This window comes from Primulina eburnea, chromosome 8 (genome assembly GCF_022965805.1).
Source record: "Primulina eburnea isolate SZY01 chromosome 8, ASM2296580v1, whole genome shotgun sequence".
NCBI lineage: Eukaryota > Viridiplantae > Streptophyta > Magnoliopsida > Lamiales > Gesneriaceae > Primulina > Primulina eburnea.
The window spans coordinates 41601449-41626888 of record NC_133108.1 but is presented as its reverse complement, the minus strand read 5'-3'; the positions used below and the strand labels follow the sequence as shown (position 1 = coordinate 41626888).

At 36.5% G+C, this 25440-nt stretch overlaps 4 protein-coding genes and 1 non-coding gene across 7 annotated transcripts; 2 read left to right on the top strand and 3 right to left on the bottom strand.

The window, feature by feature from the left end:
• The first annotated feature begins 36 nt into the window (after nucleotides 1-36).
• On the top strand, nucleotides 37-110 carry TRNAV-AAC (transfer RNA valine (anticodon AAC)). The gene has a single exon. It is a non-coding gene; the product is annotated as a tRNA-Val (tRNA).
• A 773-nt stretch (nucleotides 111-883) lies between these two features.
• LOC140839869 (probable ADP-ribosylation factor GTPase-activating protein AGD6) lies at nucleotides 884-4076 on the bottom strand. The gene is made up of 3 exons (XM_073206853.1): nucleotides 3030-4076; nucleotides 2842-2931; nucleotides 884-1612 (listed from the first exon to the last, which is right to left on the bottom strand). Exons 1-3 carry the CDS (start codon nucleotides 3843-3845, stop codon nucleotides 1112-1114), a joined length of 1407 nt encoding a protein of 468 aa, XP_073062954.1. The 5' UTR covers nucleotides 3846-4076; the 3' UTR covers nucleotides 884-1111.
• Nucleotides 4077-4457: 381 nt separating this feature from the next.
• On the top strand, nucleotides 4458-8762 carry LOC140839286 (uncharacterized). Its single transcript, XM_073205925.1, has 5 exons — nucleotides 4458-4951; nucleotides 5042-6307; nucleotides 7227-7708; nucleotides 7801-7960; nucleotides 8095-8762. Exons 1-5 carry the CDS (start codon nucleotides 4894-4896, stop codon nucleotides 8760-8762), a joined length of 2634 nt encoding a protein of 877 aa, XP_073062026.1. The 5' UTR covers nucleotides 4458-4893.
• A 3921-nt stretch (nucleotides 8763-12683) lies between these two features.
• On the bottom strand, nucleotides 12684-20405 carry LOC140839868 (eukaryotic translation initiation factor 3 subunit A-like). 3 transcript variants are annotated; one of them, XM_073206849.1, is made up of 14 exons: nucleotides 20142-20405; nucleotides 19388-19457; nucleotides 18383-18864; nucleotides 17410-17625; nucleotides 16917-17285; nucleotides 16795-16824; nucleotides 16331-16558; nucleotides 16067-16228; nucleotides 15658-15879; nucleotides 15336-15542; nucleotides 15047-15253; nucleotides 14799-14879; nucleotides 13811-14012; nucleotides 12684-13348 (listed from the first exon to the last, which is right to left on the bottom strand). In XM_073206849.1, the coding sequence occupies exons 2-14, from the start codon at nucleotides 19431-19433 to the stop codon at nucleotides 12912-12914; spliced, it is 2889 nt and encodes a 962-aa protein (XP_073062950.1). In that variant the 5' UTR covers nucleotides 19434-19457; nucleotides 20142-20405; the 3' UTR covers nucleotides 12684-12911. The 3 variants fall into 3 exon arrangements, with proteins under 3 accessions (XP_073062950.1, XP_073062952.1, XP_073062953.1); XM_073206851.1 differs by having other exon boundaries at nucleotides 19388-19454; XM_073206852.1 differs by having other exon boundaries at nucleotides 20163-20405.
• Nucleotides 20406-22378: 1973 nt separating this feature from the next.
• Nucleotides 22379-25197, bottom strand: LOC140839867 (uncharacterized). The gene has a single exon (XM_073206848.1). It carries the CDS (start codon nucleotides 25147-25149, stop codon nucleotides 22693-22695), a length of 2457 nt encoding a protein of 818 aa, XP_073062949.1. The 5' UTR covers nucleotides 25150-25197; the 3' UTR covers nucleotides 22379-22692.
• Between the last annotated feature and the right edge of the window lie 243 nt (nucleotides 25198-25440).

Sequence of the window (25440 nt, the reverse complement as noted above, 5' to 3'; positions counted from 1 at the left end):
GATTACAATATTTGTTTAACAGAATATCATCACAAAGGTGTCGTGGTGTAGTTGGTTATCACGTCAGTCTAACACACTGAAGGTCTCCGGTTCGAGTCCGGGCGACGCCAAGTAAAATTTTCGGTAAACTAGCATTTTGTATATATATTTAATTTATTTTTTTGGGCAACACAACACTTTAAAATTTCGGAATGAGTTTGTTTTGTGCGAACAGCACGATTTTTTAAGATTTCGGAACGAAATTGTTGATAAGAATCATAACTATCCACTCAAGTTTTCTTTGTACAAGTTTCAACTCGAATGCGATTGAATGTTGTTTCGGGATCAACATCGATGAATTACTAACGATGGTCATCATCCAACTACATTCCACTCATCGAAGAATTAATCCGCCTATATTTGATTTGGTTCTGATACAGAAGTTTTACAAACGAGGCCATAATTAGGGACAGACAAAACTTACATAAAGACAGCCGGTTCAGCCTATATCCATGACATAAATACATCGCACAAGAAGTGAAAATCGAATACCGAATTTGATAGATGAAAAACAAAAAGAATCTTCAACCAAGACTCTACCCCAGCTCATGAATCGAGATGTAACTAAATAACTAAGACTATGTTTCACGGGTGAATCCAGATATCTTCAGGCGGGAGTGAAAAAGACAGGCTGCGAAACTTTATGAAAATCGAAAATTGGAAAAATTAAAATGAAATATCCATTTCTTTCCGGTTGCCCTTCTCACCGAATCCAGCGGTCTTTTTGCTTTACTGTCTTACAGAAATGCGTACATTGCCATCTACTTGAAGATGGGACGTAAAGAGGAAGGCGACACAAATTTTGCCGCAGTTTGCATGGTAGTCGAAACTAAAGTACCGATGCTGAAAAACCAGTAACAAATCCAATTGCAGTCTAAAATTCAAAATTACAAAAGTGGTCTTCAAGACAAACAAGCAACCTATATAGTTTCTTGGGCATTTTCCAGGCCCACTATAGGAAATTTTACGTTTCATATACTACTTTCATCACACAACCCCTTCACAGATAACTTCTCTAAAGTCGATCGAAGGGTTTTTTAGAAACAATAATTGGGATTGAGATGTGCTAACCTCAAAGAAACCCTCCCTCTGTCCATTTGGTCTCAGATTTTCCATTATAACCCACGGTTTTCTTATCAGACCCAGTTTGACAGAAACTATAGAATCCATCATCCTTACCATCATCCCAGCCTGCCCAGCTATCTCCATTCTGGGATTTTGTCCCCTTTGTCGGTTCTTTCTTCTTGCTGTCTGCTGCATCCCAATCATCCCAGGAAGAAGAGGTAACAGAGTTAAACTGCCCACCAGAAGAGGTTTTTGTTCCGGTAGTAGAATTCCAACCTTTAGAATCTTGTCCAAACTCCTGATAATAGCCATTAGCCCGCCCTTCATTACGTTGCCAGCCATCATTTTTCAAGCCAGATCCTTCTTTAGTGTACTCCTCGACTTTCTGAGAAGCCAAGGCCATTACACCTTTCATAAGTCCCCATGTTTTTTGTCCAATTTCTGATGTTTTCGTTGTCACAACATTAACAGTTTCATTCACCTTCTGATCATATCCCCCCTCTTTTACCTGCAAAAGTGGGATTGATGAGCAATTTTCTTTTTCATCACATATTAAAGTTAGGGAAAGAAAAAGATAATGAACATCATCACCCAATATTGTAGATCTAATTTTTTGTGCTACAGTAACCTTGGATGAATCTTTAAAATTACAGAGCATATAACTCATCTGTTGCAGGAAACTGACATAAAATTAAATTTGGACTAATTACTAAGCTTTTTAAGTTGACAATGCATTCAGAAGGTTTGGTTTGATGCATAAAAATGCATGTTGATGTGTAAGTGTAACCTCTATTTTTCATCTCCTTTTTTACTCTCACAAATTTGGGAACACAAGACCAAAAATTGAATCCAATGTTCCAAAGCACATAATGGGCTCCAACAATGTTTTAAGCCGAAAGGATGCAAATGGTGAGGTTCCCGTTAACAATGTACAGCATGCTCCTCATTAAAATCCCAGAAAGTAGTGGTATAGTAACATCAATTCAAAAACCTTAATTTCCAGCATAATATTCCATCAACTTTAATTGTAAAATACTAAAACCTGAAGTTATTTTAAGTTTTTTCGTTGAAATATCGTAGAAGACACAAAAATAAAGCAAGAAATGCAGAAAAATATAATTCCAGCAAAAACCTAACTAAGTACATGCCAAAAGACCAAAATTAGAGGAAAAAAAGGACAGAAAATAAGCATGTAGCTTCGCTTTGCAATAGCGCCGCTATTTCAGCTATCGCGATTGTCGCTGTAGTGCTAATAGCGAGGATAATGACCGCTTCGCTACGCTATTCGCTATAGCGAGGGCTACGGGGGCTATTGACAACTATGATCGGGATCATAAAAACTTACATGGGGAGAAACAAATTCTCTAGTTTTGCTACCACGTGAAATACACCTAAATTTTTCTAGCCGGGAATTTTGAAAAAGAATAAATGGTCAGGTTGGAAGGACGGACCTTTCATATCTCTCACAACCTCAATCAAGGAAAGTTAGATATTACTAAATGTATCCATTAAGACATCCACGAAATAACATTGACAGTATGCAACAGAACTAGCAGATAATCCGATTTAAAAATATGAAAAGAGAACATGGAAGACAATTACAAATAACTAAAAAAGGTTCCCTTTTAGCTAATATGCAAAACTTTGTGCATCTCCAGAAGTAAAATCAAAACACTCTCAAAAGAATACAAATACAATAACATGAGCAACAATCATGTCACTGGTAGGAAAAACTACCTTTGAAGTGAACTCCCTAGTCCCAGCTTGAACAACTGTTGCTGCAGATTGGGCGGCGGATGCAGCTACCACAGATAACCTGCCAAATCCCTGCATATAAAACCCACGAAGCATAAGCAGTCACAAATAAACAGATCAACTGATACTTAATAGGTACATAATAGCAGAAACATGCCAATAAAACGAACCTGGGAAACAGCAGAAAGAACATCCCCCTCTCCATAATTATTCTTAGGCGCTGGAGCAGGACTTGATCCAAATCCAACATACTTCCCACCTTGCGATGGATTGATCCCCTCTGGCCTGGACTCGTTTTCCGCCATCTTCATCGCAAAAAAACTCTCCTTGTTCGCCGCAGACGCCTCTAACTGAGCCCGTGAATAAATATCTTGTGTGGATTTAGAGCGGGAAGGTGCGCCACCTCCACTCCCGGAACTCCTAAAATCGCCTACAGTATTGTTTCTCCTAATACTATTGGGAGAATTATTCCCCCCATCATCAAAATTATCCCAGCTATCCCACCCCAAGTTACTTCCAGAATTAGCGCTTCCACCCCCATTAGCCCTCAGCGGAGGCTTACCCGCGGAACTACTCCCATTCTTATCATTCGATTTAAAGGTTTCTTTAACAACCGGAGGATCGCGCCAAGGTTTTCCCTCGGCAAGCGCCTGGATACGATCCCGATAAACGCCCGCCGCTTTGGTATTATACTTGGTCACTATGTCGGTTTCTTTAGGGATCCCGTACTGAGAAACAAAATGGTTGAATCTCTCATTACCCCCATGCTCCATTTTCTTGAGCTGGATCTCGGACCACGAGTCCATGGTCACAGATCGGACGAAGGAGATGTGAACGCCAAGCCCACGGTGTTTCCCCGAACACTCGAGGCACATGAAAACGCCGTATGACACTGATGCCCATTGGGGGTTCTTCTGGGAACAATCGACGCAGATCTTGTTTCCCACTTGCGATTGGAGCTCCCGAAGCCTACGCGATGCAGCCATACGTCGTCAGATTGGTGGGATTTAGGGATCGAGGAATCGGATCTGAGACGATCGATCTGGGGAAGATTGAATCTTCAGATTTGATGATGTGCGAGAATTTTCATTCTCTTCATATATATTATATAATTTTTCTGGTCCAGTTATTGGAGAAGAGAGGAAGAGGAGATGGCCGACACCGCGAAAAATGTTAGGATTAGCGTAGCTGGTGCCCAAGTGAGATGGGCTGTCCATGCTCAAGAGAAATTATATATATAGTCCTTCTGAGGGTAAATTGGTCATTTAACAACATTCTCTTTCTTTTTTTATGTCCGGGGAAAAAAATTTCATGGCAACCATTCCTATATTGTCTTGGTTGGATTTGTGAAAATACATTTCGCATTTTATTCGTTGTATAAAAATTAGACAATTTGTTATCCAAACGAAAAAACATCCTATACATAAAGGTTCGATTCTAGTACATGAGATTAGCTCGAATTTAAATATCGGACTTGCTATGAACTTGAAATCACAAAAGATATCGTTAGAATGAGCTGAAAGAGTGTCCCGACGTAGTCCTTGTTAGATATATTCGTATATATTGAAAAGGTGTGTATGAAATATATTTGTATATATTGAAAAGGTGTGTATGAAAAGTTGTATTTGTATTGAAACAATACAATTTCAAGATTAATTGTTTACACCTTTTCTGAAAAGCCATGTATGAAAAGTGGCAATGTTTAATTTATCAATTATTGAAGTCTATAAAAGAGTCAACTTGAGTTAGGTTTGCTGCAGAAAATCTTTCTACAAGGATTGAATATTGTTGCAAGAAACTTTCTTACGTATCTTGTGTCTAGAAAATTCAAAGTGCATTGTTTCTTCTATTTTCTTCATCTTATCCTACAGGATATTTGCTCTGATTTATTTGCACAAAATAGAGAGCAAATAAAGCCTAAAGGATAGTGTAGATTCTACACGATTTGAAGCCGACTTCGTACCGTAGAATTCTCCGTCATTTCCTTTCATTTGTTTTGTTCAACAATCTTTAGGCTTTAAACTTTTCAAAATAATGGCAAGCTCGATCAAGGATTTGGCTACAAATATCGTGAAGTTGGAACGTTTTGATGGTGAGCAATTCATACGATGGCAGAAACGAGTTCACTTCCTGTTGGTGGCTTTAAAGATAGCATATGTTCTCAGTACTCCCAAACCTACAGAAGCCGATGGAGAAACAATTGAAGAAATCAGGAACCGTCAAAAGTGGGAGAATGATGACGAAATATGCAGGGGACATATACTCAACGCCATGTGTGACAGTTTATTTGACGTCTATCATCTGATATCCACCGCTAAAGAGTTATGGGACAAAGTAGAGGCAAGATACATGCAAGAGGACTCTTCAAGTAAGAAATTTCTGGTCTCTACTTTTCTGAATTTCAAAATGATAGATTCAAGGCCTGTCATGGAACAATTTTCAGAAGTAGAGAAAATGCTTAATAGATTTAACCAACACAAATTACACATGGATGAAACCATAGTTGTCAGTTCTATCATAGATAAACTTCCTCCATCTTGGAAAGATTTTAAAAATGATCTCAAACATAAAAAAGAAGATATTTCTCTTGAGGCCCTTGCTAACTCCCTTCGAATAGAAGAAGAATTTCGTGTGCAAGAGAAAAATAATTCTCAGGTTATGCAAGAGTTAAAATACAAAGATGCATCAAGCAAGGTGCATATGGTGGAATCTGGACAAACCAGTAAGTTCAACAAAGGAAAGAGGGCAAATCAGTCTAAAGATGATCAACTTGAAAAAAAGAGGAGAAAAGGCAAGTGTTATCACTGCAACAAAGAAGGGCACTACAAGTTTGAGTGTCGTCTTTTGAAAAAGAAAATTAACAAGGGTGAAGCACCAAAAGAAGTTACACAGAGCATGGTAGCCATGATTACTGAATTAAACATGGTGGAGGAAGACTTTTCTTGGTGGGTCGATACAGGAGCTACCAAACATGTGTGTAAAAACAAGGAATTTTTCAAGAACTTAAAGGTCATGAATGATCCCAATGCAGTGGTATATATGGGAAATGCATCTACTACATCCATCTTAGGTACAGGAGAAGTAGATTTAAAATTTACTTCTGGACATGTTGTGACTTTGACAAATGTATTGTATGTACCAGAAGTAAGAAAGAATCTTGTTAGTGGTAGTATGCTTAACAAGTTTGGTTTCAAACTTGTATTTGAAGCTGATAAGTTTGTCCTTAGCAAGACAGGAATGTTTGTTGGAAAGGGTTACTTTTGTAACGGCATGTTCAAATTAAATGTCATGCCGATAAACAAGAATAAAGATATGTCTTCTGTTGTGTACTTTATTGAGTCACCTTTTACATTATGGCATAATAGATTAGGGCATGTGAATTATAAAAGAATTGATCAAATGATAAAACTTGATTTGTTGCCATGGATTAAACAAGATGCAGGAAAATGTAAGACTTGCATACTCACAAAAATAACTAGACAACCATTTCCTAAAATAGATAGGAAAACTTCAAAATTAGAACTGATACATAGTGATATTTGTGACTTACATGGTACACCAACTTTTGGAGGCAAAAAAATACTTTGCTACTTTTATTGATGACTACAGTAGATTTTGCTATGTATATTTATTACATACTAAGGATGAAGTAATTGAAAAATTTAAAATATTTAAGGCTGAAGTTGAGTTATTTTGTGAATCTAGAATAAAATGTCTTAGAACCGACAGAGGAGGTGAATACTATCAAAACAATTTCTTTGAAACTAGTGGTATTAAACATGAAGTAACTGCTCCATATACGCCACAACAAAATGGTGTGACTGAAAGGAAAAACAGAGTGTTAATCGAAATGGTTAATGCCATGTTGTCAAACTCAAAATTAAGTCAAGGATATTGGGGAGAAGCAGTTTTAACTGCTTGTTATATACTAAATAGAATTCCTACTAAGAGAAATTCTGTCACCCCATATGAATTTTGGTACAATAAAAAACCAAACATCAAATATTTGAGAGTTTGGAGCTGTAGAGCTGTAGTGAAGCTTCCTGAACCAAAGAAAAGAAAGTTGGGAGAAAGAGGTGTTGAATTCACATTTTTGGGATATGCACAAAATAGCAAGGCCTATAGATTTATTGTTGTAGAACCTCATGATTTAATTTCAGTTAATACTATAATTGAATCAAGAGATGCCATTTTTGATGAGTCTAGATTCTCCTCAATGCACAAGGAAGTCTATGATTAAATAAAACAAGACTTCACTGCATTAAAAGCTTCAAATGACAAAGAAGAGATTATTGAGTTAAGAAGGAGCAAAAGAGCCAAGATAACTAAGTCATTTGGCTCAGATTTTGTGACTTATCTTACTGAAGGTACAAGACAAGAACTAAGTAACAAAATACCTTATTGTTTTATTACCGAAAGTGATCCCAAAACATTTGATGAGGCAATAAATTCTCAAGATGCCTTGTTTTGGAAAGAAGCGATAAATGATGAGATGGATTCAATTATGGCAAATAAAACTTGGGAATTAGTGGATTTACCACTTGGTTCCAAACCTATTGATTGTAAATGGATCTTCAAAAAGAAGATGAAAACGAATGGAACAATAGACAAGTTTAAAGCCAGATTAGTAGCCAAAGGTTTTACTCAAAAACACGGCTTGGATTATTTTGATACTTATTCACCGGTAGCTAGAATAACTACAATTCGATTACTTATTGCTTTAGCTTCGACCCAAAAATGGGTAATTCACCAAATGGATGTAAAAACAGCATTTCTAAATGGTGAGTTAGAAGAAGAAGTATATATGAAACAACCAGAAGGGTTTATTCTATCAGGTCAAGAAGGAAAAGTATGCAAACTCGTGAAATATCTGTATGGACTAAAACAAGCACCGAAACAATGGCATAAAAATTTTGAGTTATTACTGCTAATGGATTCAAGATAAATGAATCAGACAAATGTGTTTACAGCAAGTATAATGAAGGCAAAGGTGTCATTATATGCTTGTATGTAGATGACATGCTAATTTTTGGCACCGATTTAGAACAAGTCATTAAAACCAAAGAATTGCTATCTAGCAAATTTGAAATGAAAGACATAGGTGAGGCAAATGTTATCCTAGGAATAACAATTGTAAGGGATCGAGAATCAATTCAACTCTCACAATCTCATTACATAGAGAAAATTCTCAAGAGGTTCAATCATTTAGAATGCAAACCTGCTCAACTCCTATAGATCCCAAGATCAATTATGTGAAGAACTACAGTGGTTCAGTATCCCAGTTGGAGTATGCTCAAGTTGTTGGGAGTCTAATGTATGCAATGACTTGCACAAGACCCGATATAGCTTATGCTCTTGGCGTGTTAAGTAGGTACACGAGCAATCCAAATAAACAACATTGGTTGGGAATAACTAGGATACTTAGGTATCTTGAAGGCACAAAAGACTATAGTCTACGATATTGTGGGTATCCTTCTGTTCTTGAAGGATACTCAGATGCTAGTTGGATAACTAACAAAGATGACCACTCATCAACAAGTGGTTGGATCTTTATGTTTGGTGGAGGAGCAATTTCTTGGGGTTCTAAGAAGCAAACATGTATTACAGACTCCACCATGGCATCTGAATTCGTAGCTTTAGCATCAACTAGCAAGGAAGCCGAATGGCTTCGAAATTTACTTTTTGAAATTCCAATGTGGCCCAAACCAATGGCACCGATATCCATTCATTGTGATAGTGCCTCTACACTAGCGAAAGCTTACAACGAAGTGTATAATGGTAAATCAAGGCATATTGGATTGAGACATAGTATAGTAAGAAGCTTGATTACAAGTGGAATAATTACAATTGATTTTGTACCATCAAAAGGAAATCTAGCAGATCCTTTGACAAAAGGGGGTTGAATAGAGAAATGGTATTGCAAACATCAAAAGGGATGGGATTAAAGTCCAACAAATAAAATCACTAACAATGGAAACCTCAATTCAATGCTAGATATATCTTTTGGTCTTGAATTCAATGATTTAAAGTACTTTGTTATAGTGATTTGAACACTACGGTGTCTTCCCAAAAGTTGAGTAGTGTTGGTAATCCTGCAGTAGTTAAAGGTTGAAAAATTTTCTTAACAAGTCTTGTTAAATGCCATATTTGGCAGGGGCATTGAGTACTTGCCTATATGGGTGTTGGATTTAGGGCATCCACAAAGTTTCATGGACTAGACTTTGTAAACACTCACGAAAGGATAGAGATACGAGACCTAATGTATCATTTACGACAACAAAAAGTTTTAAATTTGTGTGTATTTGTCTATGTGGTTATTCTTTTATACAGGTGGTTCAAAGCTTGTCTACCTATTTGTATTCAGTAACTATAAAGAACATTTACTAAGATAATGGTTCAATCGAAAGATACCATTGTTGATGCATGAATTCTCAAGAATATTCGGTGATTCTTTGAAGGCATTTCAATATATAGAAAATGGCAGGGGATTGTTAGATATATTCGTATATATTGAAAAGGTGTGTATGAAATATATTTGTATATATTGAAAAGGTGTGTATGAAAAGTTGTATTTGTATTGAAACAATACAATTTCAAGATTAATTATTTACACCTTTTCTGAAAAGCCATGTATGAAAAGTTGAAAGAGTCAACTTGAGTTAGGTTTGCTGCAGAAAATCTTTCTACAAAGATTGAATATTGTTGCAAGAAACTTTCTTACGTATCTTGTGTCTAGAAAATTCAAAGTGCATTGTTTCTTCTATTTTCTTCATCTTATCCTACAGGATATTTGCTCTGATTTATTTGCACAAAATAGAGAGCAAATAAAGCCTAAAGGAAAGTGTAGATCCTACACGATTTGAAGCCGACTTCGTACCGTAGAATTCTCCGTCATTTGCTTTTATTTGTTTTGTTCAACAGTCCTTACGACGCTCAAGTTGAGTACTAGGATGAATGAGATAAAGCTTATGTTTTTGTAGCAACAACTGCCACCAATTGTCCTATATAGCTCGTGTGTTACAACTTATAATGATCCAAATGTGGTATTTGGGCAACTGCATATGAGTTGTACCGTGGCTAATAACTTAATTTACTCTATCTAATAATAGTATTAGAACAAAGGTCAGAAATTGGATTTCATTAGTTGCAATTCAATGCAATAGTTGGTTGGATTTTCTCTATATATCTCTACATGTGGCATGATGAAAAAAAGTAGTGCTCGCCAGAAGTCAGTCTGCCAGCTACCGGTGAACACCGAGGAAAGATTTAAACAGTGATAGGGGAGAATACCAACTTCACCTTAGCATTAAGACAACCAGAAATATTCCCACAAACTATAGGAGCTAAATAACATCTATATAACTAGGCGAAGGAAAACCAAATACTGCACAGACAGAATGTATTTGCTAATATCACAAACAGTATCTGTTGGAAACAAGGCCACAATCCATATTTGAACAAAAACATAGATAAACAGGATTATGAGTTATGAAATTACATACTATTGCATCAAAAGCTCCATAAACAGCCATTCCACCACCAACACCTTGTTCACCAAGTACAGGCTTGACAATTTCTTTGGTGTACTCGGCCCTGTATGAAGGGAAAAATTAAAAGATAGTGTAGTGGCAGGGGGCAAATACAATATTTGAGCAAGTCGACTGTTAAAGATTTATGTTTGGGTAAGAAAGATTTGTGTTTGGGTAAGTATCTTGAATATTTAATCAGCACGTTTCAAGCCTGAATATGCCATAAGAGGAATGATCAAGAGAATTCTTTTGCCAAGCAGTAGAGTTAACAAAGACTTTGACGCAGACACCACAGTAGATGAAAAGGTCGCGGAAGAATCTTGCAGCGCTTCTTCTTTACGGTTTCTTCTATTCAAGAAGCACATGAGAATTATACCAAAGGTCATGCTACAGAGAAACAGAATGAAAAGTACCGTTGTGCCACTGGTACTTCCACGCTGCAATTGTTCAATTAGTTTAAAACTCATTTCATTCTAAAACGAATGAACGAGATTGCGCTATGCCTTGAAAGCACTGTCAGGAGAAAGAGGTGACTCTCGTGAAATAAAACTTTCTTCTACACGTTCAAAAGATGACTCCGATCCATGTAGTATTTTGTTCTGCATAAACTTATTTCAGAGTGTTCCTGCTGGTGATCAGCTCTGATACCATTTTGTCACGTACCGAGCTCAGATTCGCACTGACGCGACTGCATGAGAGACTCTATAAAAATTATTTCGTATTCGTCTTTGTTTACGAAAATTGTTAACTCAAGTTGTTATAATAATATATCGTAAGCTGTTGTAAAATATTTTAATTTTTCATTTTCAATAAACGTAGAACAATAGTGTAACAAATCAATTCCATCTCAAATAAAAACTTCTAAGAATTTTTTACTTGAAGACAATATAACAAATTAGCTAAGTATGATACTTTATTTCTTTTTCATTTCTAGTATTTATTTTTGTAATTTTAAATTTAAAAAATTAACTTATTAAAGGATACACAAAATTGTGATTATTATATTATTAAAGTTGGACGTGGAATAATAATTAAGAAATAATATTTAGTTTTATGAATTAAATTAAGATGGAGATTCTGAGTGGGATGTGACCGACAAGATTTGAACTAGGATTGGGAGTTCAATCGAGTTTCTTATTGTTGAACTCAAAACAACAGTACTAGAAGACAGACATTGTTTGGATTCCAGAGTGGGATAGCTACCCATAGTAGGACCAAACGTCAGAATAAGAGGTGGTGGTCCTTATTCCCTACTTTTGGTAGGAGATGGCTGCCGGGGTGAAGAAGGTGGCCCCATACGGTGGGAACGTGGGATTCATAAGGTAAGATTTCCTTTTTGATGGATCTTTTCTTTTTCCGACTGCTGAATGGCTTAGATAACCGGCGCTGATATCGCTTGGGCTCTCTCCCAGAAAACCCTACGCTTACTCATTTAGCTCAAGGATATTCTTTGTTTTCTTGAGGCCATGCGGGCCCCGGACCACAAAAAAGGAAAGAACCCCATACAAATAGGATTTCCTCCTCGAATGAAAGCCGAGGAATGTCTAATTAAGTTATAGTTATAATATAACTAATTAGAAATTTAAATATATAGGATGAAAATAGAGAAGCATGACAAAACACATTTCAAATGTCATGTGAATTCAAAATACCAAACAAAATAAAATTTGATTATCGTAAAATATTTAAGATTTACTATCGAATAGAATAATATTCTAATTATATTACTATTACAATTTATAATTTGATAAATAAATAGAAATTTTATATCGTTATATGAATCGTTATGTTCTATAATATTCAATATAATATTTATGGAAATCATAGATTCTATTCTGTTCTATATATAGACACTATACTGATATACTATAAGTGTATTTTTCTAATTCGAAATAATATGATAAATTATAATATCACTTTTTATTAATTAAATAAAACAGGGTGGTGTTGTAATTTTTATGTAATGATTTGATTGATATTTGTTGCATAAGTTAATGTTGGGATAAAAATAGTTGCAGCTGAACATTTGATTGGATGAGATAAACATGAATTTTTCATCATTAAGCGAACTAAACAAGCCTTAGAATATTTAACTATTTTAATCTTAACAAGTTGAAACTAATAAATTTTAGATTTATTATTAATGATATATCATATTAATGTTATATTAAAAGTTCAAAATGAAGAATAAATACATACAGAATAAAAAGAGTTGAATACACATGTATATGGATTGAATTTGATTTATTTGAGAAGCAAACATACCTCATTAATTCAACAAAGTAGTCGCAAATGTATTTCAGAATTTTAAAATGACTTACTACAAAACCCAATAAATATCTGAGTACATCCAGAATCAATGTTCAGAAACCATAACGTAACTTTCAAAAAGAAAAATACTTCCATTAATAAGCACATAATCCTGCTCAAGGCACACGTCCAGACACCGCGAAAGTGCAGCGCCACCTCCCAAAATTTTCAAGAATCTGCTGCTTAATGAACAACTACAAACAAGATATAAGCTCAACGTTCACCACGAGTCCTTGAATTTGACCAAGTGGGCCTTGATGCACCGCCACCAAGTGCTGGTTTACGTTCATCCCGCCACCGATCACCAAATTGAGGTGCTCGGTCATCCATTCTGCGGCCAGTAGACCACTTATCTGTTTCAGGAGGTGGGGCTTGGCCCCCACCCCCACCCTCAGCAGATGCCCTTCTAAACCTTGGGACATACACACCAGCTGACGGTGCTGCTGCAATTGGAGCAGTTGCTGCCTCGACTGGATGCGACATGACGGAGGGCTCGGTCCTTGAGGGAGTGGGAGCTGATCCTCTCAGGAGCTCTTCTCTCCGTAGCCTTTCTTTCTCCTCCAACTCCAACTCCCGCTGCCTCTGCTTTTCGGCAATTTCATCCAGCTTGGCCTTTCTCTCAGCATCCTCTTTCTTACGCCTCTCCATCTCTACAGCGTACAATGGTAAAAAAGAAAGAGTTATATCACAAGCGACAAGTGGAAAGACGTACAATAAAAATCAAGATTTGCAATCTGTATTTTACACGTTTATATTATCTTTCTTGCTGAACACAGTAAACTTCTCAGTTTACGCACGCTAACGTACAAAGCTTCAAGAGACGAACGAACACAGCCTACACATCGTGTTAAGGCTGAGGGGGTAAAACACCAATGTTCAGTTTGGCACGACTTGATTGCTTTCCTAAGCACATCTCAAACATATTTAAAAAATATAAGACGTGATCATAATAATTTTTTTCAACTTTGGCCAAAAGGTGGGGGTCCGCTATTAGAAGTGTCAGCGCATGCCACATAATATAAGTTAACCATTCCTCAAATGTAAGTCTCAAAGGCAATTTCTCTGAAAATAAATAACAGCAGTACTAATAAAATTTGAAATGGGGAGAAAACCTTCAAGCTTCCGTGCTTCCTCCTCCGCACGCAGTCTTTTCTGTTTTTCTTCCTCAGATATTAGAAAATAGATCATCTTCCTCTTAGTCTCCCTTTCGTGCTTCCGTGTCTGGATAATTTGGCGAATTCTTTCATCCCTCTCCTCCTTAAGCCTGTTGTACTCAGCTCTTCTATGGTTAAGCACTCTTTGTTGGAATATTTGCTGAATAAACATCAACGAAGAATACAACAAAGTCAATACAATTATACATTTATCAGAAAATGCAACCAATGATTAGCAAATCCTTGAAGAGTGAGCAAATAACCCCCTGAAGATAGATGAGCTTAGAAACAAACGGTAAATTCAGTTCACTCTGATTAAAAGTTAAAGAACTGAATGGCACATGTTAAAGGGAGACATTACAATCTCATATTAGCACGTATAAACTATGAGATTACTGGTTCGCTACTTCGAATTTGGAGTTGCTGATTCTTCTCCCCTTTCCATGAACTCAAGCCAAGACCATACATGGACTAAAATAAACATAACATTGGGATGAAAATAATAGGGTCAGATATTCAAAGCTCTACGCAACCAAATCAATTTTCTCACCTTAAGAGAAATAATTATTTTATTCTTCGGACACGAAAGAATGATCAGTCCAAGCTCAAAAACAACACATTTATAAGCTCTAAGCGTGATGGCAAGAAAATATTAACCTATTTTTTAAGACAACAAAGCATGTCAAGAGATAACAATTTGAGAATATAAGCCAAACAAAGCTCCTCACAAGATTAAAGATATCATGAAACCACCTAGTCGTTTGGATATCTTGGGTCGGGTCTACTCTTACCAAGTATATTCATTAGCCCAAAAAAGTAGCACCATAAACCTTAGGCCCCCACAACTAGATCCAACCAGATAATGATGTTTATCTCATAAGCAATGAGCTGCATAATAAGTCTGGGATCTAGAAATATAATTACATAATTACAAAGAGTTAATGACCTTGTTCATCAACATCCGTGCTAGTCTCATTTTTTCCTGCAAGTCTCCAGTATGTCTCTGTCTGCTTAAATCAATCTCTCGCTGCATGAAGAAAACACACAGATAGGTCACTCCATAAATAAAATGGACTGTTGTAGCGAGCAAAAAAAAATGTAGTCGATTCTACACACTTCCGAGAACAGAATTTCCCAGAAGCAAATGACACAATACAAGAGAAGTTCCAGGCCTAAAATACAACTCATTCAGACCTGCTGCTCGAGTTTGTGTAAGACCTCTTCTTCCACCAGACGCTGCTGGAATGCAGCATCAATAAGTGGTGCAGCCTCTTCCCTTTTTGCCCTCTCCAAGTGATCCATTGTCTTGGCTAGTTTCTGTAATTTTTTCTCCATTTCTTGCTTCTCCTTGAGTTGCTCACTATGAGCCAGGTCCATCAAAGTCTGTTTAGTTATTTTTTCCTACATCCAATTAAACTGTTGTTCAACAAAATGTCATATAAGAATACAATCTAGTTATAACTAGGGGAAAGGTTTAACTCACTCCTTCTAGAACTTGTTTCTTCCCTTTCTTCTTACTGCGTTTTTCAGCTTCCAGTAGTAAAGCCTGGGCTTCCTCAAGCTCGCGTTCCTCTATTTCCCTGCGAATTCTTTGATTTTTCATTTGCTCAAACTCTGTAGCAAGCCTTTTCTGTTCTGCCTCTTCAGTTATCTTTAGTAATTTATGCCTCTTTGCCTCCTCTTCTCGTTCCTTAAGAATACACAAGTCATTGGCAATAACTTAGATGCCTTCTATCATCTTTATATTAAATTTACAATTCAAAGATGAATTATAAGACATCATTATTGAAGAAAAATGGACATACCATCTCCAAAAGCTGGCGCTCATGTTCTTCTTTGCGTTTTTCAATTATTGATTTGCGTGCAAGGAGTCTTTTGTGTTCTTTCTCGATCACTTCCACTAGATTAGAAAGTCTATCCTCCAATTTTGAAGTTTTCTTTGCAGGAGGGAAGATCATGACCCTTGCTTTGCCGAGGGATTCAGAAAATGTGGACAGGTGGTCTCGTATGCCTTCTGATTCGAGACTCTGAAATGAAAATTATGGATATATCGTCTAAATTGGTGGATGGTGAGATAAATAAATCAAACGGTTCCCCAATTTCGAAAAGTAAAAAAATGCGAAAAAATAATTAAAAGATTGTCAAATTTTCAAGGTCAGAACACAATGTGTGCCATATCAGAAAATATTTCAAAAAACAAAATGGTGGGTTTACCTTATTACCAAAGCAAATGGCACTCTTCCGATAATCGACTTTCATTTCTAAAAAATTATTCTTGACCGCATCCACAGAAATCTTCTCAACAACAGAAAAATCAAAGAAAGGAATGATCATCGACAGGTTATCAATATTCATTGTCTGATAAACCTTTGAGACCTGGATACATAAAGGTAGAAAAGTAAAAGACACCGAGTGATATTACAAAAACTGCAACACAAAAGTATTGATCAGGGAAACACAACTAACAGACAAGCGCACCTGCTGAAGAAGCCTCAGAGCTGCAAGCTTCTCTATAGAAGGAACATACTGAGACAGTTGTACTTCTGGAACAGAAGAAGCAGCAGCAATCCTGCCCCCAAGCTTTGAGATTTTTGTTAACAAGGGTTGAACTTTGAATGCCAGATCTAAAGGAAGAAACTCATGTTCTAAAATATGATAAAGATCCTTCACTTCTTGAATTACACAGGTCATTACACCTTTCGTTACCTGACGAAGGCAACAGACAGGCAACAGACAGGATTAATAATGTAAGAAATATAAAATTGGAAAACAAATGTAGGTTCTGGCAGTTCAAGAAGAAACGTTCATTCTCCTCATTAATATAGCTCATTCATGCAACAAAAGGAAAGGCAAGAGGTAAATGGGTTTGAACATCTAACAAAACACAATAGAATCATAGAAAGACCAAAACCAAATTATTCAAATGCGTCCGAGATAATTACCAAATCCAAAAGAAGTGATGACCTGGAAAGCTGAAAGAAAAAATAGAAATAATCAGTCAACAAACATAAGGAAATAATTGTAATAAGATGAAGCAGAGATCCAGGTAAGATATGATTATTACCACTTCTTTGTTCTCAGGCTTGGTTTCAACATCAAATGCAATAAGGCTGGCCACTCTCAAACCTCGTTCTTTCTCATTCTCAAGCTCCCAATGAGAGGCACCATATGAGCGATCATAAGGGGGCACGGATAGTGCAGCTAGAACAACTGATGAGGCTATCAGCTGCAAATCCTTCTGGTTTAGGTTCTTATTAAAGCTCTTTTGAAGCGAGAAAAGCTTAAGCCAAGCATACGCATGATAAAGATGGTTGGATGACATCCAAAATATTTCAGAAAGCTTGGAATAGTAGATAACCATCGAGGATGGTTTAGGTGTCTTTTTAACCATAGACATCAACCCATGTATATCCTCGATAGAACGAAAAGCTTCCTGCAAGTAATTATTAAAAAGAAAAAGGAAAAATCATAAAAAAAAATCATCAAATCTTGTAAATTAGTGAATAGCAACTTGAAGCATGCTCGCAATTCAAGTACGAACAGTAAAGTGAATAAACCTGCCAAAGTTCAAGTTCAGTCGCCACTTTCAGCTGTTCGAATCTGGTATCGAGATATAACTGCAAGCTTTCTGGTGCAGCAAGATCAGGCCTATCTCTCTGGTCCCTATACTTGTTAAGGTTTGTTAGATGATTCCGAATGATTTCACATAGTCGCCGAAATTCTGTAGTCCGTTTGTATTGCTTACAGAACTGGAAGGCACGGTGTGCAGTCATCTGTACAGGAAAATGAAGGAAAATGAGAAATCGTAATTGATGACTTCATAGCAAGAACATATACTTTCTTTATGTACACAAAACCAGCTGATCAGTATGCTTTTAAACTTTTAAACTGACAAATATCAACATCGAGACAGAGTGAAGCAACTAGTCAATAGCGATCATGAAAATAAGTATCTGACAGCGGGGAGTACGACACTATATCACCACAAATTCCAAAAAGAGATTAGAGTGGTTCCCAAGAGGTTCATGATGACCTTAAAGAAGGTCCGGTTACCGAATATTATCAACTTGAGACATCCATCAATGTTAACTTGCAGATACGAAAGCACATACTTCCAAGATCACCAAGTCTATCTTCAAAATAGATTTTATCCAATGGGATGATTGCAAGTGCAGGGGACAGGCTATGATAAAATAAAAAGAAATTATGTCCACAACAAACAAAAATACAGCCGTTCAATAACTAATGATTCTACTACATACACAGTTCAAAAAATAAAAGAACATTGATATTTGAGTAAGTCCAAAGTCCTTTAAAGGAATTGAGCCCATTGTACACCATTTTGGGAAATCGATGAAGTCATTAGGGTGATGCCAAGAGGATGCAAATACTACTACAAGCTTCACAACACAACAAATCAAACTAACTAAGAATATAATCAATATCTACATTACAAACTACTAATCAATGAAGAACAGCAGTATTTCTGAATTAGTATGAGTATTTATATAGGGAAAAAGAAAAACTCACTGAATACAAGGTCTCCAATCTTGAGTTGTTCCGTAAAATTTCCAACACTGTTCTGTATGTCTCCCACAGGAACTTAAACCATGGTGTGACAAGTTCGCGATCAGATCTGTCTTTTCCTTTCTCCCCACTGACATAGCTTAAAAGAAGATCTTCAGGCCGTTTATCAGCTTCTAAGTCATCAACATCCAGGGCCACTTCTAAGGCTTGCGCCTGATTACGTGCAAGCTCAGCTTTCTCAGTAGCCATATGCATGAAATGCTTTATAACCTCCTCTAGTGAAGTAATATTAACTTGCTGGCAGATACCACGATACTGAATAAGACCATCCTTAGCATGTCTTCCCCTTCTCATGTCAACGCATAGCTCCACATACTTCAACATTATCTTCTCATGTGTCCTTGTCCATGCTCTGTACCTTCTCGAGGTAATGAAACTGTGAAGAGCTTCAAGGGCTTCTTGCTTTTGTCCAACATTTATCAACTCTGCGTAAACAGATTTTTAAATTTATCAGTAACAAGTACCAGAATATGTGAATGGAGAACTAAAGTTACTTTCAACCAATAGCGAGCATGATGAACTTGGGATGAAATGTTGATTTGTCCATCAGAAAACACGGTATATCCCGTGGGACTCGAGGAATCGCCGTCTGTTTTACACCAGTAACCACAAACAAAGCTACTCCCCTCATCTAACTAGCACACATGGGAAAATACAACACATAAACTAAAGGGGCTCTCAGTCTCTCACTTTCTCAGAAGACAAGGTTTGAAGGAAAAAGGTAATTCTAAATTGCTGACTTGAATCAACCATACTTCTAGACATGTGGAAAAACAACAGAAGTAGGAATTACACAGGCCCGTTTAAAATAGATAGCATATTTAAATCTGTCATATTTGGCGGTCATCTATCCAATAGATATCAAAATATGCTGTCGCCTGTCAGAAAGTAACTTTCACTGGAGCAGATTGTGACACTCGACCGCATAATGACTGATGAGTAACCTACCTTCAGCTCGCTTCAAAGCATTCTCTGGTCTGGCAAATGTAGCCATCTCGCAATTCTAACTATGATTCTGCTGTAGAAGAACAGACATACAAAAGTCAATTTGACCGAGTGTCGATAGGGCTAGTAACAAGAAAATTAGTCAGCTATCCAAAACATAACTCCATTCCACTAATAATCATGGAGTCAATCAATGAAAGAAATCTTGTGAAGAATTATTTTATCACAGTTTTTTGCCACCCTCTGACCTTGCTTTGAAACTGGTAACCAGGATTTTCGCAGGAGTTGAGGATATTTAGACTTTGCATTAAACTGTTAGATATGACTGGATTTAAAACTAAATTAGTATATATAAAAAAGATGATTATAGTGTGTTTAACTAATTAATCCCATCAAAAGTGAACGCACCTTACGGGGACTTCAATTACAAAGAAACATAAAAATAATTGTTAATTTTATTTCCCATCGTTCCCCTACGAAATATTTGCTAGGGGCGGGTGCGGTGCAAAAGAACTGAATGTTAGCAAAAGAATCTTGGATAGAGCTCGAGCCCAAAAAATTAAAACAATTAGCCGAGCCTATCGAACTCGAATGTCGTCACGAGCCAGAGCCAAATGACCAACATAATCATGTGAAAGCCGGAAAAAACAAAATAAAGCCTCGGGGAAGGAGATCAAAACCATCGGAAAAAGAAAAAAAAACATAAAACAGATCCAACAAAAAATCCACATAAGGATCCGAAATTTAACATGCCCACCAATAACCGAAGTGTGAAGACTGGGTAGAAGAGTGCGACGAGTCCCCAATGGACGAGGCCGCGTCGGAGAAACAGTCGGTGGCGTCTCGATCTGTGGAAACGGAGTGTTCAAACAAGGTAAGAAACAGGTGGCGAAGGCGAGGCGAGGCGAGGCGAGGCGCGGCGGAGGACAGAGGTATTGAAGTGAGTGATGGCCGAGGGTTTTTAAGGACAACGTCGAAGGGATGGATTGAAATATCGGAGGTAAAAAAAAACACAAAAGCAAAATCTGATGTTAGGGTTATGTATTAATAAAGGAAGCTTTTATGTGTGTCTAGGGTGTGTTTGGTACGTCATATCAAAATGGTTGATTAGATAGAGATAACAAGTTTGATAGATTATTAATCAAATTTTATGTAATATAATAAGATTGTTTGGTTTAATATTTTAAATGTGTCATTAGTTTTAAAATATTGCTGAATTTATTATTGTATCATTAAAAAGTTTACTTATTTGTTATCTAATTTTTAATATTACACACACCTCGAATTATATTATAGAATTTTCAAATTTAAGGAATTATTTTGACACCTCGAATTATTTCTACATTTTCACAACCGAGAGTGAAAGATCATACCTGTAGATCTAGATATGTTATATACATATATCGATTGAGCTATTAATATAAATTTATATATCAAAACACTATTAACTAGTAAAAAAAAAAAAAGTGAATAAGCCTTGAGTCTCGTCCAAATATAAATAAGTTCATCTAATTAATCAAAACAAGTTTAAAAAAACCCGTAGCTAATGAATTAAGAGTATGTTTCTTGTAAGATAGTTTCACGAATCTTTATCTGTGAGATATGTCCACCTTATTGATATTCACAATAAAAAAATAATACTCTTATGTACAGTTTGGTACATAGAATATGATAAGTAAGTGATATATAGTATAAGAAAAAATCAAGAATACATATAATGATAAGATAATATGTTGAATGTTTGATATGATTTTAACAAGAGTGATTTAATTTATATATTGAATTGTAATGACAAAATTAACCCTATCACAAAAACTTATATTTCATTGTTATCAAGATCTTGTAATTGCATATCTCAATTCTTAAATTATATATTTATATTTATATATACACACACATATATATATGTGTGTGTATATATATTTGTGTGTGTGTGTATATGTATCTATATATTTGTATACATGTATGTATTTAATAAACATTTAACATTAACTTAAATGCATTTAAATTAGGGGTAATTAAATTATTTGTAATGTATTTTATCATTACATTAAAATTATCACACCTCTTACAAAGGATGTTTTATCCTTCTCAAAATTTATTTATCAAGAGCCCATGGTATTATGATGAGTTTTTTAAAAATGTACCAAACATGGGATAAGGAGGATTATTTATCAACTTTACCCTTATCCTATGTACCAAACAATATCTTAATATAAAAAGTAATATTTTTTCATGGTTTACCAAAATAAAAGATCTATCTCACAAAATAAGACTCATGAGATCGTTTCACACAAGTTTTTGCTATGAATTAATGGAGGACATAAATTGGATTAATTCACATTAAACTTCCAAATATAGTTTTTCTACGTCTTGTCTTTCTCAAAACATCACGCGCTTGAATGATCCCTTCTTGATTTGCTCGTTGATATTGCAATATTAGTTGAAAATTAAATAATTTTAGATGCACAAATTTTCAGAATTTAAATTTTATTTCGAATCTTAACGACCTTGTAAATGGATAAATTTTATTTTTCAAACAAAAAAAAGCAATATTCTTGTAGTGGGTCTCATGTGAGACCGTCTCACGGATCTTAATCTGTGAGATGGGTCAGCTCTACCGATATTCACAATAAAAAGTATTACTTTTAGTATAAAAAATAGGGTGAGTCTCATGTGAGACCGGCTCACAGATCATAATCATTGAGACAGGTCAACCCTACCCATATTTACAATAAAAAATAATACTCTTAGCATAAAAAGTAATACTTTTTCATGATGACCCAAATAAAAGATCCGTCTCACAAATACGACCCATGAGACCGTCTCACACAAGTTTTTACCTAAAAAATAATATTTTTTCATAGATGACCCAAATAAGATATTAATCTCACAAATACGACCCGTGAGACCGTTTCACACAAGTTTTTGCTATACTCTTGATACACCAAGATTCTGTTTTTATTATCGTTCCTTCCCACCATTATGTTAGGAATTGGGAGAAGTGTTGCCTTCCCTTGAAAGATAAATCAAGGGCAATGAATAAACGTACCACAAAATAGGACTTGAATTGTATGGAAATTAGATGCATTTCAAGAATCAAACGAAGGTAATGCCTCATTTGTAAGGAGATTTAAGTTGGGACAAACAACAAAGTAGGTGCTCATATGTACTAAAGTTTAACAGAAACACGAGGAAGCTTCCCCCTGTTTTGTGCCATCCAACTTTGTGTACCATCCTACACAAAATCATCTGAAAGATTCATCCAAAAACTCTGGAAATTCAAGCAACTAGATAGCCATCTGTATTCACCAGTAACCTCTTCTGGGCTTTCGTGTATTCAAGATACGGCCAAACGTATCCAGTGCATCTGGGAATTTACGTATTCTGAGGAAACCCTTTATCATGGCCACTTCACTGTCTGAAAACTTCGCTTTCTCCATTATTTTGTCAATGAGCTTTAAAAGAGTTTCCTCCATATTTAGAGCACATAGACCTTCGGCCAGCATGTTGAATGAAGAAGATTCTGGGAGAAACTCCTTTTCAGTCATTTCAAAGGCAAAATCAACAGCCTCTGCAATGGGACCGCCACCAGAGCAAAGCCCTCGAAAAACAATTTTGTATGAGACAGCATCGGGAGGATCACACTTTCCCTCCATTTCCCTGAAAAATCTCATAGCTTCGTTGACTCTTTTCCTCTTGAAAAGTGCTTGGACAATAGGATTGTACGCCCGTGGCGTCAAAACCATTCCTTTCATCTGGATACTTCTGAGAAGTCTCGAAGCAACCTCGACTCTACCAGCTTTACACAGTCCCTGAATTAAAGTTCCATACGTCACAACATCTGGTTCGCACCCATTTGAGGTCATGGTTTGTACTATATCTGCTGCCTTTTTTATGTCTCCTTCTCTGCAAAAGTGAGAAAGGACCGAATTGTAAGTGAATTTATCGGGTTTTAGACCTTCCATTATCATTTGGTCCATAAGCTGAGCAGCCTCTTCCATCCTCTTGCTTTTACTGAGACCGTCAATAAGGGTATTATAAGTCACCAGATTTCGAGAAACCCCTTGTACTTCCATCTGATCAAATATCTCCCCTGCTTCTTCAATCCTTCTACTTTTGCAGAATCCATCAATTAATGTGTTATAAGTTATCACACTTCTTGCACAGCCACTCGATTCCATATCTTTAAGCAATTCCAAGGCTTCGTCGAGCTTGCCTTTCGTGCATAGGCAATCCATCAGTATGTTGTAAGTGAACTCATCTGGTCGACAACCTTTAGCCTTCATCTCGAAGAATAAATCCATCACGATGCTAAAGCGTCCAGTTAAGCACAGGCCTTGTATAAGGGAATTAAAGGTGGACACATCAGGCAGAACACCATTGGTTGTCAGAATTCGTGCGAGTTCAGTAGCTTCTTCCACATGGTTCTCTTTGCACAAGGTGCTAATAATGGTATTATATGTGACTGCATTTGGAGAACAATCTCTAGAAAGCATCTGATTGACAACTTCGATTGCCTCTTCAACGTCTCCGATTCTACATAGTCCTGATATGACAGAGTTAAACGTGAATACATCTGGATCAAAACCCTCCTGAAGCATCAAATCCAGGACCTCCACAGCATGATTTACAAATCCCACTTTGCACAAACCACTTATCAATGTATTGAATGTGAAATGGTCAGGACAAAACCCCTCATTAGCCATTTCTTGCACAAGTATCAAAGCTTCCTCAATCCTGCCCTCTTTGCAAAACCCATTAATCAATACATTAATTGTGACATTACTCCACGGACACCCAACTGCCACCATCTGTTCTCTAACTCGCAAAGCTCCTTCTACATTACCCTCCTCAATATAACCCTGCATTATCGTTGTATAAGTCTTCTCATCTGGTGCTAAACCATAGTTGGGCATCTCCTCCATCATCAACATTGCCGGCCTAATTTGATGTGCCTTACACAACGCCTTTATCAATATATTAAAAGTTGAAACATCCGGCTTCACACCGTAATTCAGCATCCTAGAATGCACGCTCTCTACCAGTATCAATTTGTTCCCCTCAACAAGAACATTTAACAAAAAGTTATAGCTATGAGTTCCAGGCCTCACCCCATACTCATTTTCCATCAAATCGAGAACTCCAACGGCTTCATCATACAAAGAAAATTTCGCATAACTACCAATTATAACAAAGAAAATTCTTTCCACCACCTCAACTTCAGAATGCTTCATACCATCAAGTACTTGTCTCATCGAATCAAATGACCCTGCCCCGCCTAGCTTCCGAAGTATTTCCTCGTAAATTGGCAAACTGGGCGCAAAATTGGGCTGCTTCGACGCCCATTCGAAGACGCGAAGGGCCGACGTCCCGTTATCTTCACCACGAAGTGTGTCCAAAAGTTGTTTTGGAGTGAAGTCTGGGGAAAGTGAAACGCTTGAAACACTCGACGAAACGGCAAACAAGGGTGGGTTCAGCTGCTTTACGTGATTTATGGTAAACGTGAATGAATTAATTTTAATGGGTTCTGAAATCTGTTGAAAAAGAAAAGGGTGGCACTTCAGGCAAGATGAGAACGTCATTTTTGTCAACCTTACAAGCAGTTGGTGTGCAAGTGAGAGACTCTGCACAGTGTCGACCAAACCGAGAGGTAGACCTAAACCAAACCGAGAGCGCACGAAACTTAGAAAAGCGAATTGGATAAAATGATTTCCAAATATCAACACGCACATTTGGAATTGGTTGTAAATGAAATAACACATCAATGGAAAATTGATTTCCTTCGTTTTTTAACTACAAAAAAAAGCCTCATTTATGTTTGCACTTTAACAAAATAATTTTGCTTGATAGAACAAAATAATAATACAAAAATATTAAAAATTAAAAAAATATCTGTCATAAATCAGGCATAGAATACACAAATGACGGACATGTTCTTTATAAAAAAAAAAAAAAAAAAAAACAACGTTGTCAACTGATTTCAACTTTATAAAAAAGTTGGATGCACTGTTTTTTGAACTATAATGAATCACAAAATGTTGGATGGATAGTTA